Genomic DNA, 15,733 nt, shown 5'->3' with positions numbered 1-15,733 from the left:
TATTTAAAGATTTTCCATTTTAATGGACAAACCCAAACACACACCGACCAGCACACATCAACAATACAGGAGAGAGAACAGCAGATGTACATGTAAATGAGGAATAAACAGCTGTAATGCGAGGATACACACCGTGCTCAGCAGAAACACATCCTCACCCCATTCACTAAGTGAATATTGCTCATATACTTTGGTGTAGTTGAGTTATTAGACGGAAATATTTATTAAAATAACATTTTAGCCCTTAAGCATCTTTAGATAAATAAAGCATTGCCCTTTAAAAACAACATTTTATTGAATATTTCCCCCTAGCATTTACATTTGGGCTGCTCATTATTGGACTGTTTCAATCAGTTATTTTGCTAGAGTAGCTCCAGACTTGTCTTCAGTAATAATCTGACTAATCCAATGTATATATGCACAAATACAGTACTGTACAGCATCCTGTTAATATATAGAACATATATTAAAACAATAGACTTGTGAGGGACAAACTCAGATATGCTGAGCACAGTTTATATGTGCACACACACACACACACACACACACACACACACACACACACACACACACACACACACAAATATTTCCATGTTACATATATAAACACATTTACAAGAATATTATTATTATTATTTAATGTTATGAGGACCAGTAACACATTTGTTCTAGTGTATTATTTTCCACCATGTTGCAGTCTAATTTAACATGTTTTTATGATTTTATAATATATTGTGTAAGAACAATTTAAAATCTCTAAAACTGGAGCTTTTTTCAAGTTTACAGAAATCTTGTATATATATATGTATATATATCATCACCTTTTTATTATAAGGTTCTGTTTTCCCTAAACGTGCTCTACATGTAAATGATCAAAGCTCTCTTACAATTGCAAATTTGAGTAAAAACAGGGTAAAAGCAGATAGAACAGTTTCATTCTGAAAGGTCATTTAGAATTAGAAGGTTCTGTCTGGCAGATCATTCACTGAAGCATTACTTTTCAAGAAATACGATCAAGAAATACATAAGTTGGTTTTGTAATATGTTGATGGTTGAGAAAGTTTAATTTTTGCTTTCTATAACATGCATTTCATGTTTTAGAATATTTTTTCTTGTTTAAATTAAGTATACAAGAATGTGCCAAATATTTTTTACCAGTGCAGATGTTAATTTTATCTAGTTGATATGTTAATATTTATGAAATGTTGTGCTTTATATGAATTATTAAGTTATATTTATTGAATTATATGCCCCATTAATTAAATTAAGTATTATTTCCTTCAAGTTTTAATATTAAATTTAAAGACTTCCAAAGAAACAGACGATGACCAAATGAGTTTAATAAACACTGAAGTGTTTTACTGACTCTATGTAAATAAATAAACATATTCCACATTTAATACGTACATATTTAAATATTCATTTCTTTTTTAACAATGTCAAATTTAACATTTCATCTCAATGTTGGTGACGCGATGGCGCAGTGGGTAGCACGATCAACTCACAGCAAAAAGGTCCCTGGTTCGAGTCTCGGCTGAGACAGTTGGTGTTTCTGTGTGGAGTTTGCATGTTCTCCTCATGTTTGCATGGGTTTCCTCCAGGTGCTCCGGTTTTGGGTGAGCTAAAATTGACCATAGTGTGTGTGATTGAGTGTGTATGGGTGTTTCCCAGTGATGGGTTGCAGCTGGCAGGGCATCCGCTGCGTAAAACATATGCTAGAATAGTTGTCAGTTCATTCCACTGTGGCAACCCTGGATTAATAAAGGGATCAAGCTGAAAAGAAAAATGAATGAATCTCAACATCTAGAAATGCTTCCGCATCATCCGGTTTACACACTGATCAGTTGTGTGCGGTGTGGCACTAATTAGCCGACTCGGAGTTTGTGTGATTTTGTCTTTCTGGTGTTTCCCGCTGTCAATGAAGCAATCCAGCGAAATGACAAAGAAAGCTGATCCTGATTGGTCCTTGCGCGTGCATTAAAAATGCTGATTGGCTCACAGAAAGAACCTTATAGAGCACAGGTGTCAAATCCAGCTCCTGGAGGGCCACAGCTCTGCAGTTTAGCTTTAACTCTAATTAAACACACCTGATCAAACTAACCGAGTCCTACAGGTAAGTGTGTTGAAGTAGGGTTGGAACTAAACTGTGCAGAGCTGCGGCCCTCCAGGAACTGGATTTGACCCCTGTGTTATAGAGCCAAGCTAGAGTTCAACTTTGTAGATAAAATCTTTTTTGTTTTTTTAAATAAAAAGTCTTAAAATGTAAACAACTTTAAAATAAAATACATCATATAAATGTAAATAAAGTTGTCATTTAATAGGAATATGAGAATAAGATGGAACCTTATAATTCTAAGGTGACAAGAGATATATATATAAAGTAAACAAAGCCTTTCTCATGTATGTGGAAAAAAAACCCTTTTATTATGATCCAGGAAAGCTCTTTTAATCTCTGAGAAATGTGAATATAATTAAACACAACACATATAAATGAGGAAGGCTGTCTGCATTCATGCATTATTATAAAGCTCATTCCTCAATGAACACCTCTGATGAGAAATACAATGATAAGATTTGTTCATGTGTGTAAAACAGAGCTGCTCATAGATACTTCACATCCATTAAATGATATTAAACAAATGTATTCATGTGATTTACTAATGTGTAGTAATGGATTTCTTTGCTCATGTTAACTACTGTAGTTAAGTAGCGTTAGCTAATTAAAGAACTATATGGTAAAGCTTTAACACTCTGAGGATGCAGAAAGACAATACAGTCCTGATTTATTGACGCCGCAGGCACTTCTGAGAGACGGCCAGCAGGAGGAGCCACACTGAAGAGGAAGAGCAGAGATCACGTGTTCCTCATGCAAATCAGCCTGCAGATCCTCATTAATGAAGCTTCGACTGTTAAACTCGTTCATCACAGGCGCTTCTTCTCAAGCCAAACATCAGATCAGGATATAAAGACAGCCGTCACACACACTGCGGTCGATCTGCAGACACACACTGATCTCTGACTGACTCCAGATCAGTGTGTGTGTGGTCATGACTCTGAGCATCTGTGCTGTGATTGGCTGATGGGTTCCTCACACACACTGATTTCATTAACATCTTTTCCAGCCAGACCAAAGAATCTGTTCCGGATGATGAAGCGAACACACTGCAGGACCACATTCCTCTCGTGCCGGATATCAGGAGCCAGCAACTGCATGCGCACACACACACACACACGCACACACACACATATATGTATATAAATAGTCCAGTCTGAGCACATTCAGTCACACACTTCAGTTACAAAAGATTAAAACTGCTGTGATGTCATTCAGATCTATATTAGTGTGTGTGTGAGAGAGAATGTGTGCACGTCTCTGCCTATACACTCACCGGCCACTTTATTAGGTACACCTCACTAGTACCGGGTTGGACCACTTTTGCTATCAGAACTGCCCTAATCCTTGGTGTTATAGATTCAGCAAGCTGCTGGAAATATTCCTCAGAGATTTTGCTCCATATTGTCATGATAGCATCACACAGTTGCTGCAGATTTGTCGGCTGCACATCCATGATGCCAATCTCCCGTTCCACCACATCCCAAAGCTGCTCTATTGGATTGAGCTCTGGTGACTGTGGAGGCCATTTGAGTACAGTGAACTCATCGTCATGTTCACCAGTCTGAGATGATTGAGCTTTATGACATGCTGCGTTATCCTGCTGGAAGTAGCCATCAGAAGATGGAGACACTGTGCTCATAAAGGGATGGACATGGTCAGCAGCAATACTCAGGTAGGCTGTGGCGTTGATGCTCAATTGGTACTAATGGACCCAAAGAAAATCTCCCCCACACTATTACACCACCACCACCAGCCTGAACCGCTGATACAAGGCAGGATGATCCATGCTTTCATGTTGCTGAGGCCAAATTGTGAGCCGAGCAACAACCATGCCACGTTCAAAGTCTCTTAAATTCCCTTTCTTCCCCATTCTGATGCTCACTCTGAACTGCAGCAGATCCTCTCGACCATGTCTACATGCTGAAATGCAGTGAGCTGCTGCCCTGTGATTGGCTGATTAGACAATTGTGTTAATGAGCAGTTGGACAGGTGTACCTAATAAAGTGGCCAGTGAGTGGATACAAGAATGTGTATGTTGGTTTGAGTGTGTGTGTGTGTGTGTGTGTGTGTGTGTGTACTCACCATCTCCAGCAGTGTCGGTGGTTGTCTCTGCGGTTCAGCCGGTTTATTGTGAGCTCCTCGACCTCCTCTGCCTCCTCTTCTTCCTCGTCCTCTATGTCGCTGTGCATGATGGGACTGCGGTGCGGTGTGCTGTGTTGCTGTGGGTGATGTGTGTGTGTGCTGTGTTGCTGTGGGTGCTGTGTGTGTGTGCTGTGGTGTGGTCAGGATGTTCTGGTTCTCCTGTAAGACCTGAGCAGCTTTCAGCAGCGGAGCATCTGTGAATCAAACACACACTTCAGTGATTCGCTCAGTGAATCAAACACAGCTTCAGTGAATCAAACACACAGCTGCTTCAGTGATCGGCTCAGTGAATTGATCATGAACCTCCTGCAGTGTGTTTCTGCTCACCGTCCTCCTCGCTGCTCTGCTCTCCATAGCTGGACATCAGGGATCCCAGCGCGGCCGTCACACTCCTGGGGGCGACAGTGATCTTCTGAACACACTCGTCCTTATCAGAGTCTGCAGGAGGAGGAAGAAGGTTGAGAGCTGAGAGAATCAAACTCCAGCAGAGCTCAGAGATGTGGAGATGCTCTTGGACTCTCGAGTATCTGATTACTAGTTAAGTTAAAGCAGCAGCAGTTAACTGAATTCACCAATGTTCTCCAGGAGCCCGACACTGCTGTGAACCGCTCCGGTGACTCACCGACTTCACTCATTCGTCTTGTCAGTGCTCCTACAGGAGAGGTTTTGGTCAGATTTGTTGATGTTTAGTCGATATTATAAGTGACTATGAGGGTGTCACGGTGGCTCAGTGGTTAGTACACCAAGAAGGTCTCTGGTTCTAGTCCCGTGTTGGTGTGGGTTTCCTCCAAGTGCTCCGCATTCCCCCCCAGTCCAAACACATGCGCTATAGGGGAACTGATGAATGTGACAGTCGTAAGCTGCGTCCCAATGGCACACTATGCACTCATGCACTATGCACTTACACACTCAGCAGGATAGTATATGTATGTAGTGTCGTCCCAAATGGCACACTAATGTTATTTCACTAAGCGGATGTTCAAACCGTTTCCCTGATGACGTTTGACGGTCGCCAAATCAGTGAAATAAACGACCGAATGATCAAACAATACCTGCCGTGAGTATAACCGCATTCACCATCGGGAGGCGCTATAATCACTCTCGTAGGAGAATTTTGCTTTCACCATCCAAAATAAATAAAGTTATCCAACATGTGCGCCCGATAGCTCCGCCCCTTCCGCTGCGTGAGCAAACCTGCGGTGGTTGAGTGTGTGAAGTGTCCATCATTACACACTTCATTATACCGGCTGAATGAGTGCAGCATCCGGGTCATTAAAGTGCACTTATTATTATTATTAGAGTTTTCAGTGTGAACGCACTACTGACACTATTAATACTACAAAATGGCGTAGAATAGTGCAGAAGTGAGTGATTTGGGACGCAGTGTTTGTGTTGTTTAACCGGTGTCCACTAGATGGAGGTGTTCTGTGTTCTCTCGGAGTGTTGAACAGGTGCGGTGTTTTGCTGTGATTATGTTTGGACCAGGTGTGGAGTGTTACCTGTAATGTGTGTTTGGATAAAGATCAAGGCTGCGTCTGAAACCGTCTACTACTCAGTAGGTAGTGCATTTGAATGTAAACACACTGCTCGGCCGTTAGTAAAGTGCGCTCCATACAGTATAAATGTGAAAAGTATGAATGGAATTCAGGCGTACTACATCTGCCATTTTGTCATTGTCATGTGACCTACCTGCGTCAGTTGCGTCGCTTCACTTCATTCATGAAATCTTTCGCAGGGCATTATGGGATAGCGCAGTATGCATGGAATGCGCACTTCAGAATCTCGTCGGAAGTAGTAAGTCATCCGGGCACTTCTCGCAGACTGATTTTCCAATTCTATGAATTCAAACACACTACTCTGCTCACACTGATTTCAGTGTACTATATAGTATGGAAGTATGCGGTTTCAGACACAGCCCAGGAGAACAGGACTGCGGGTGTTCCTCCTGCCCTCTTCAGCTTCTGCAGTTTTTTTCTTTATAATTGTATCATTTCACTTAATTTTTGGTTAAATATATTTAAGTTGATTTATTTTCTGCTGTGGATCTTTATTTGGTTTTGTTGCTACGTTCTTGAGCCAGGAAGTTGTAAATTGGCTGTAGTGTGTATGGGTGTTTCCCAGTACTGGGTTGCAGCTGGAAGGGCATCTGCTGTGTAAAACATATGCTGGAATACTTGGTGGTGCATTCTGCGGCGGTGACCCCTGATGAATAAAGGGACTCAGCTGAGGGACAGTGAATGCATGAAGAGACTATGATGAGATATTTTATTCGGGTTGTTTGACAATTCTACAGAAAACCCGGGAAAGGTGTGTGTGTGTGTGTGTGTATATATATATATATAGTAAATGTTTTCTTTTAAGCACGTTTCATATTCATAAATAATAGTTTAGTGGCTCTTTCTATCATTAATTCAGAATTGATCTTGACTGATATTTGGAAAGCATCCAGAACTCTAACATTATAAGCAGGTATTAAAACCGTCTCATTAGGGTGGAACTTTAGTGCATGTTTGTCATACGTGTTACCCTGGTGGTGCTGGTTTTGAAGTATATTTCTGTCTCATAATTGAATTGATTTGCCTGTCTGTGTGTTTATGACTGTATTTTTGTGATGTTGTACTGACCGGCTTCGCTGTCGGCCAGAGCTGCGAGCGGGTCTCTGTCCTCATGCTGGCGTTTCCCCAGACTGGATCCTCGGCCCCGCTGTGGACCGCCGCGGCCCCTGAAGCGCCTGCACACACCACACACACACACACACTGCACATTACTGCTGCTGTCCACCGATCGGCTGTTCCTGTTCATCACACACGCCTCCTCCTGTACTTCACTGTGTTTGCAGTGTACTATTCATGCAGCTTTCTGCTTTTTACACTCATACAAAGAGTCGATGAGAGTTAATACGGCATTATACAAATAAAACATGACTATAATCAGCATTATTACTATCAGACATAAACAAGTGAAGCAGAGCTGCAACTGAAATGAATCATATGAGGGAATGAATCAGAGACGGGGACTTGAGCAGTACTGGTGGATTTACACACATATTTATTACCCCATGATGGACTAAAGCAGCACACACACACACACACACACACACACACGCACAAACACACGCGCACACACAGACACACGCACACAGACGTGCACACGCACACACACACGCACACACACGCACACAGACACACACACGCACACGCACACACACGCACACACACACACACGCACACACACACGCACACACACACACACAGACATACACATGCACACACACACAGACACACACACACACAGACAGACACACACACACACAGACACACACACACACACACAGACACACACACACAGACATACACATGCACACACACACAGACACACACACACACAGACAGACACAAACACACACGCACACACACACACGTAAATAAATATAAAATCAAACTAAATGAATGTGTTTTAACGTGAGCTGAGAAACAGACCCGAACTGTGGCGTCTCCAGCACGTCTCCACGCTGCTCCTTCACCTCCATCAACTTCTGCTTCTTCTCCACGTTTCTTAGCGTGGGGTAATTTCTGCACACCAGAGAACACACACTTCACTACAGCGCGCTACACCTTTCACAAACATCTAACTGGAGCTGCACTTTCCACATCGTGTGCGCACACTACACACTTACATCCCATCATATCAGACACACTGCATCATGCTATATGCCAAAGAAACCTAATGATGGCATGTTTTCCCCAGCCCATTAACTCAACCCATACCCCACCAACAGGACGCTTCAGTTTACATCCTGTTTTTGCCATTAAATCCTAATCTAATCATGAGCAGCTATACAGCATTGCCTTCTGAAGACACAGATTTCCAAACCATTTCTGTCATGCAGGAAGAGCAGCAGATAAACCGGTTTACTGTCACCCTTCAACCTGTGGGACCGCTTGTGTGTGCATTTATAAACCCATAATACTGTAGTCTAAAGACGCAGCATTCATGACAAACTGTGTATTATTTGAAAGTCTGACTGACGGATTTTTGATAGATATCAGCGAGCAACAGTTCTGTATTTATTTGCAACACAAACACTCAGTCCTAAAGCATTACTCTGCTACAGCAATCCACATGTACACCTTCATTTAGCTGATTATTAGAGATTAAAATCAAGTTAAACACCACCAAACGGCCCACACTACTGTAGAAATCATGTCAGAAGTATGAAACCGCTCATATTCGTTCAGTTTGCACTTTAGTGACCATTAATAGGAACTGGAGGTCATTTGTCCTGGTGGTGATGTGTGGTACTGCAGCCAAACTAAACTACTCAAAGCTCATTTTCTGATACAAACTTCAAATTTAGAATATCATTTGTGCAGATAATTATCTCTGATTTATTGTCAATTTTAGGCAAAAACACGTTTAGTAAAGATCATATTCTAAATATAATAATGTATACATTTGTTTTATTATTATCATACGCAAAGACACAACACTTTTATTTTATTTCACTTTCTGATCTTTTTTCACTTCAGCATGTATGTGTGTGTGTGTGTCAGACCTGCGGCGCTCCTCTCTCCACCTCCTGATGTCCTCCTCCGTCTCCAGTTTGATCCTCTTGGCTCCTGCAGTGTGATTCTGATGAAGACAGCAGCAGGTCAGTGTTTATTACACTCAGCAGTGCTCACACACAGCATCTGCAGCCACAGCCATCATCAGCACACCATCAGCTAATCACCAGAGCATTTAATCACACACACTTCAGTCTACGCGTACTTCTTAAACAACAGCAGCTCGCATCTTCAACTTTTATCTTTACAACTTCACACTTTTTGAGGACCAAAAAATAAAGAAGCAAAATCTCTGAGGAATATTTCCAGCAGCTTTTTGAATCTCTGCCATGAAGGATTAAGGCAGATCTGAAGGCAAAAGGAGTCCAACTCGATACTAGTAAGGTGTACCTAATAAAGTGGCCGGTGAGTGTATGTATGCATGTGTGTGTATACGTTTAATATTCATAATTAATAGTTTAGTAGCTAATTGTTGATGTGTTTTGGAGGAAACGACTGATTGTTTTTCTAGATGAAACTCTTATTCCTGATCTGGGGTCATTGAGAGATCTTTAGAGCTGCTCTGAATCTGTCCGATCAGAAGACTCACGTTCCTCCAGTGGATCTTCACCAGCTTCTCATGAGCAGAAAACTGACAGTCTGGAACTGAACACTGCAGAGAGGAGGAGATCATGATGAGCGTCAGCGTCAGCGTCAGCGTCAGCGTCAGCCTCACTCACTCACTCACTCACTCACTCACTCACTCACTCACTCACTCACTCACTCACTCACTCACTCACTCACTCACTCACTCACTCACTCACTCACTCACTCACTCACTCACTCACTCACTCACTCACTCACTCACTCACACACACACACACACAGACACACACAGACACACACAGACACACACAGACACACAGAGATGATGATGATGATGATGAGGAGGAGGATGTTCACCTTGACGTGCTGTGCGATGTGCTCCTCATATTTGTCCTGAGTTTTGAATCCTCGATCGCAGGAGTCACAGAAATGACTGAACTCCGGCTGCTTCTGTTTAGAGGAGGAACTGCGTCACATATGACTGAGCACGACAGAGGACTGCCAGATCAACATCGAAACACACACACACACACACACACACACACACACAGACAAACACTCAGGTAACAGAGAGAAACACACACAGAGAAATAAACACACAGAAACACACACTTTAACTATTAGTGTCAAAACACAGAGACATATAGTCACATGCAGAAACACACACGATCAATCAAACACAGAAAAACACACACACACACACACACACACACACACACACACACAGAAAAACATATACACCCACAAACTCACACCAACACACTGAAATGCAGAAACACACATCTACACAAATCCACTCTAAAAACACACACACACACACACACACACACACACACACACACACACACACACACACACACACACACACACACACACACACACACACACACACACACAGAAAAACATATACACCCACAAACTCACACCAACACACTGAAATGCAGAAACACACATCTACACAAATCCACTCTAAAAACACACACACACACACACACACACCCACCCACCCAAAAACAAACACCCCAAAACAGAAACACACACACACACACACACACACACACACACACACAGAAATACATACACACAGAGAAAAATACCTACACAAAAACAGACACACACACTGAAATGCAGAAACGCACACAAACACAGAGACAATCAAGCACAGAAAAACACACACCTACACAAACCCTGACTCAAAAAACACACACACCCAAAAACAGAAACACCCCAAAACAGAAACACACATACACACACAGAGAAAAACACCAACACAAACACACACACACACACACACACACACACACACACACACACACACACACACACAGAGAGAGACAAGCAAACAGAAAACACACACCAGGAGAAACACACACCTACACAAGCCCTGACTCAAACACACACATCCAAAAACAAACACACAAAAAACAGAAACACACACACACACACACACAAACAAACACAACAAAAACAAGCACATACTGTAAAACACACAAACAAAACAATTCCACATAGAGAGTGTGTGTTAGTGTGTGTGAGTGAGTGTGTTCACCTTTTTCCCCCAGTGCTGCTGCATGGAGCCCCTCCAGCCTTCATGATGATGATGATGATGATGACTATTATGATGAGCTGAGAGAGAAACATGCGGTCGGTCAGTCACACACACACACACACACACACACACACACACACACACACACACACACACACACACACACACACACACACACACACATACACACACACACACACACACACACACACATCAGCAGCAGATTAACACTGCAGTCCTCCATCAGTCAGTGCGCTGTTCCTGTGTTTATGGCAGTAGTATCTGGATGCAGCTGAGATTGCACCGCAGCAGGTCTGCATCCAGACCTCTCTCCTTTCTGCAGCAGCAGACACTGTTAGAAACACGTCACTGTTCTACATCTGTGCTTATATAGCAGCTTTTCTTTCTTCTATTAAAGAAGAGGAGAATAATGAAGAAAAGGAGAAAGTTCATTAATTAATAAAATAATGTGGATAATGAAGCGTGCACTGAGCAGAGTGAGCATGCAGTGACATGCAGTGTCAGCAGAGTGAGCATGCAGTGACATGCATCTATAAACAGCCTTTAACACTGACATTAACATCTCCAGCTCAAACATTATGAAGAGCGGCTGTGCTAATTATGACACAACTAAACACATCAGATGTTACTGGGGGAGAACACCACACACTGAATAACTGCAGATCTACCAGTGACGGAAAGAGTACCGAGAACTCAAACTCCAGTAAAGCAGCAGCACTCGCCTGAAGATGCAGAGCGAGAACAGTAAAGAGACCTGCTGCTCTGAACATTACTCAGAGGATCAGTAAACAGTAGAGCTTTCCTAAATACTCAAGAGTAGTGAGTATTACACTGTGTAAAGCTGATGTGTTCACATGACATGTGTGTGTGTAAACGTAACATTCTGTAGTGCATCTAGTGATTGCCCAGCAGACACACAGCATCATCAGATGCTAATATTAGGGTAGATTTAGGTCATGACGTCAGGTGGACAAAATTCAATGTCTAGCCAGCGTCTGAGGACAGCGTCACGATGACGTCACACACTGACATTAGGCTCGTTTGACTTGGCCAAAATCTGCGCAGAATCGATCACCGGTGATCACCGCAAGATGCATGCCGGTTAGAAATGTGTCCGCCTTGCCTTCGCCTCGCTCTGATGTCACGCTGACGTGCGCCAAAAAACTCTCGCGATCGCGAGCCGGGTACCTCGGATAGAGCAGTCGGCCGCAGTTGCTCTCAAAAGACTGCGTTACCAAAAGCATGATGGGAAACGACTGGCTGACGACACAGCTTAATGCTGATTGGATGAGACTGACACATTAAGCTTTATTATCTTGTTTTACTAAGGTTTATACCTGGATTTGTTGAATACCTTTTTTGTATTTTCGTTGATAATTTAAAAAAAAGTCATAAAGAGCATTACATATGATTATTTATTTAGATTTACACGCAAACAAAAACAAAACACATCTTTGTAAAACATAACGTGACCTATGTAATATAACTAAATGTTACTAATAAATCATTAATGTGTGTGTGCTGTATTATATTTCTCTCTCAGTTTTAAGTCCTGTTTGTTGTCATTTTCACTTTTTGTATGTTTGTGTGAGTTTTGTAATGTAATTTTTATGCAGCATTAAAGTCAATCCAATATATACATATATTCAGACATACAAAGATAATCAGACTGTTTTGTCATTATGCCTCATCTTTGTGTGGTTTCGTATGAGAAGTGAAAAGGGTGTAGTAAACAAGACACACACACACACACACACACACATATGTATATATATATATGTATATGTATGTGGAGTCAAAAGTCATGTTTAATAGACCAAGAACATTTCCACAGTTTTTCCTACAGTCTAGTAGTTTTTATTCTGGAGAAAGTCTTGGGCTATTTATTTTAGTCTGGCTGGAGTAAAAGCAGTTTTTATAGACCTAATAAGCTTGTCAATATAATTAACCCCCTAAGAATTTATTTGTCAAACAAACATTTGTCATGAACCGTCACTCAAAAGCATCTTGCTATGGCTACTTCATTTATAATGAAGCCAAATTAGGTTTCTTGAGAGTTTTCTTGCTGTATAAGTTGTTTATTTTGTTATTCTTTTAACGTTTGTTGAATATACAGAATTATATTTTTAATACACTCTTTTAGTTAATGAGCTGTTCATCTTCTGTAATTCTGAAAATCTCTGTAAAAACAGTGATATTTCTATTGCATCCACTCCCACATTAAAAAATACTATAGTAATGTATACTGTAGTGCTTTTGAACCATGTTATAAAATAGCCTATTTAAATTTTATAGTTCTGGTATCACAACAACTATAAACACAACCCAATACTGAATAAACATGTTCAAAAATGCTATAATATTTGCTATAAATCACCATAGTATTTTTTCATGAGGTCATTCGTCTGCGATAAAAAACGCGTACGAGATCTCCGCCACTGGTGACGATTCCAGGTGGCTAAACAGCGAGATTCAGCAGGTGTCCGACTTCTGATGTAATTTTTGAGCCCTCCTCTTACTGCGCACGCCTGCTCTCGTTTACAAGGCGAGGTGCACCTCAAACGAGCCTATTTATTCATCAGGTATGACAACCAAAAGCTCTTGTTCTCTCCAGACTGGATTACTGCAACTCTCTACTAGCCAGGCTTCAGCTAACTCTATCAAACCTCTTCAGCTGTTCCAGAACGCAGCAGCACGAGTGGTCTTTAATGAACCTAAAAGAGCACATGTCACTCCGCTGCTCATCCGTTTGCACTGGCTGCCAGTTGCTGCTCGCATCAAATTCAAAGCTCTGATGTTTGCCTACAAAGTGACTTCTGGCTTTGCTGCTCCTTATCTGCTCTCACTTCTGCAGATGTATGTGTCCTCCAGAAACTTGCGTTCTGTGAATGAACGTCGCCTCGTGGTTCCATCCCAAAGAGGGAAGAAATCACTTTCCCGAACTCTCGCATTCAATCTGCCCAGTTGGTGGAATGAACTCCCTAACTGCATCAGAACAGCAGAGTCACTCGCTGTCTTCAAGAAACCACTAAAAACTCAACTATTTAGTCTCCACTTCCCTTCCTAATCTGCAATTGCCTCTCTGACTCCACCGCTAACTGTACTACAGAAAATATAAATAAATAAAAAATTGACTGATGTTTTGCTTCTTACAAACTTGCCGACAGCACTTCTTCATTGTTGTTCTTATAGTTGTGTGAATAAAGCGTCTGCTAAATGACTAAATGTAAATGTAAAATCCAACATCTGACAGACGTCACAGTGGCAACGTCCACACAACGACAAGCTGTGACATCATTAGACGTTGATATTTGGTTGGTTTTAGGTTGGACATTGACGTTGAGTTCTGACGTCAACCCGATTTTCATTTCCAAATAAAATGCACCGTCATAGCCCTATGACAGGGGTGTCCAAACTCAGTCCTAGAGGGCCGGTCTCCTGTAGAGTTGAGCTCTAACCCTAATCAAACACACCTGAAGCAGCTGATCAAGCTCTTACTAGGTATACTAGAAACTTTCTGGCAGGTGTGTTGAAGCAAGTTATGGCAAAACTCAGCAGGACACCGGCCCTCCAGGACTGAGTTTGGACACAGCTGCCCTATGTCCTCAGGGGACAACATCAATCTGACATCATGTTGGCTTCTTGTACCCGCTGGGTGTTTCATCATACAGTAAACATCCGCCGTCTTCTCATCACTGACATCCTCTAAACAGTGTCTGGGTCAGGTGTGTGAAGATTCTGCACATCTTCTTGGACACTTTTAATGCTGCATAACTGCTGCAAACTGTTTGGAATCGCACGTGTCTAGAGATAGTTCAGTATGATGGGTTTAGCTTCTCTGTGATCTGACTGGGCAGGAATCAGCACTGATCTCTCTGATCCCCATAGAGGAGAGTAAATACAGCAGTGATGCAGGATGAAGGACAGTAGTGGAGTAACAGCACTGATACTGCAGTTAACATGTGCTCAAGTAAATTAAGAGCACATTTTTAAAAACTACTTAGTAAAGTACAATATCGAGCAAAACTCCTCAATTACAGTAGTCTGAGTATTTGTAGTTAGTAACTCTACACCCCTGAGATTAACTGTGCTTATATATATACTGTCCAGCCAAACTATCCGGCTTTTTCCTGTGATGTGCGCCTGCTGTAAAGCTGCTTTTGAACTATAACTATTATGAAAGTTCTCCAGCAATGTGTACCTGCGCGGGGCTGCGCGGCTCTGTGTCCGCCTCTGGAGCTCCACACCCCGGGTTCCGGCTGGCTCCAGCTCCAGTCTCGGGCCGCCTGAAAGGCTCTGGAGCTCTGCTGAGGCTCCGCGCTGAAGTCCGGCGGGGGCAGGCGCTGCTGCTGCCCGCTCATGGCGACGGTTCTCCGGCTTAAACTTCACAGCGGTTCGATGGAGATTCACACACTCGTATAAACACAAACATGTGCTGCGGAAACATGCAGATAAAAACACGTGTGTGCGCTCTCTCACCGATACGTCACTTCCGACATGCGCTGAGCTCGTCTTGCTGGATGACGTAAAATATACAACTTGAATGCGACACGGTGGCGTCAAGAAGGTCGCTGGTTCGAACCCGGCTGGGTCAGTTGGTGTTTCTTTGTAGAGTTTGCATGTTCTCCCCGTGTTGGCGTGGGTTTCCTCCGGGTGCTCCGGTTTCCCAGTTTTGTGTTTCGGCTGGAAGGGCATCCGCTCCGTAAAACATAGGCTGGATAAGTTTTTGGTTCATTCCGCTGTGGCAATCCAAAA

General features: G+C 42.4%; 1 protein-coding gene across 2 annotated transcripts; it reads right to left on the bottom strand.

Annotated features, from left to right (window-relative positions):
* Nucleotides 1–2,403: 2,403 nt before the first annotated feature.
* On the bottom strand, nucleotides 2,404–15,483 carry nufip1 (nuclear FMR1 interacting protein 1). 2 transcript variants are annotated; one of them, XM_073952624.1, is made up of 11 exons: nucleotides 15,458–15,483; nucleotides 15,180–15,361; nucleotides 10,958–11,034; nucleotides 9,766–9,858; nucleotides 9,413–9,475; nucleotides 8,814–8,890; nucleotides 7,738–7,830; nucleotides 6,883–6,989; nucleotides 4,586–4,696; nucleotides 4,199–4,452; nucleotides 2,404–3,207 (listed from the first exon to the last, which is right to left on the bottom strand). In XM_073952624.1, exons 1-11 carry the CDS (start codon nucleotides 15,475–15,477, stop codon nucleotides 3,046–3,048), a joined length of 1,239 nt encoding a protein of 412 aa, XP_073808725.1. In that variant the 5' UTR covers nucleotides 15,478–15,483; the 3' UTR covers nucleotides 2,404–3,045.
* Between the last annotated feature and the right edge of the window lie 250 nt (nucleotides 15,484–15,733).

The sequence above is a fragment of the Danio rerio genome, chromosome 6, assembly GCF_049306965.1.
Source record: "Danio rerio strain Tuebingen ecotype United States chromosome 6, GRCz12tu, whole genome shotgun sequence".
Classification (NCBI taxonomy): Eukaryota; Metazoa; Chordata; class Actinopteri; order Cypriniformes; family Danionidae; genus Danio; species Danio rerio.
The sequence above is the reverse complement of the archived record's forward strand: the minus strand, read 5'-3'. Positions and strand labels throughout refer to the sequence as shown.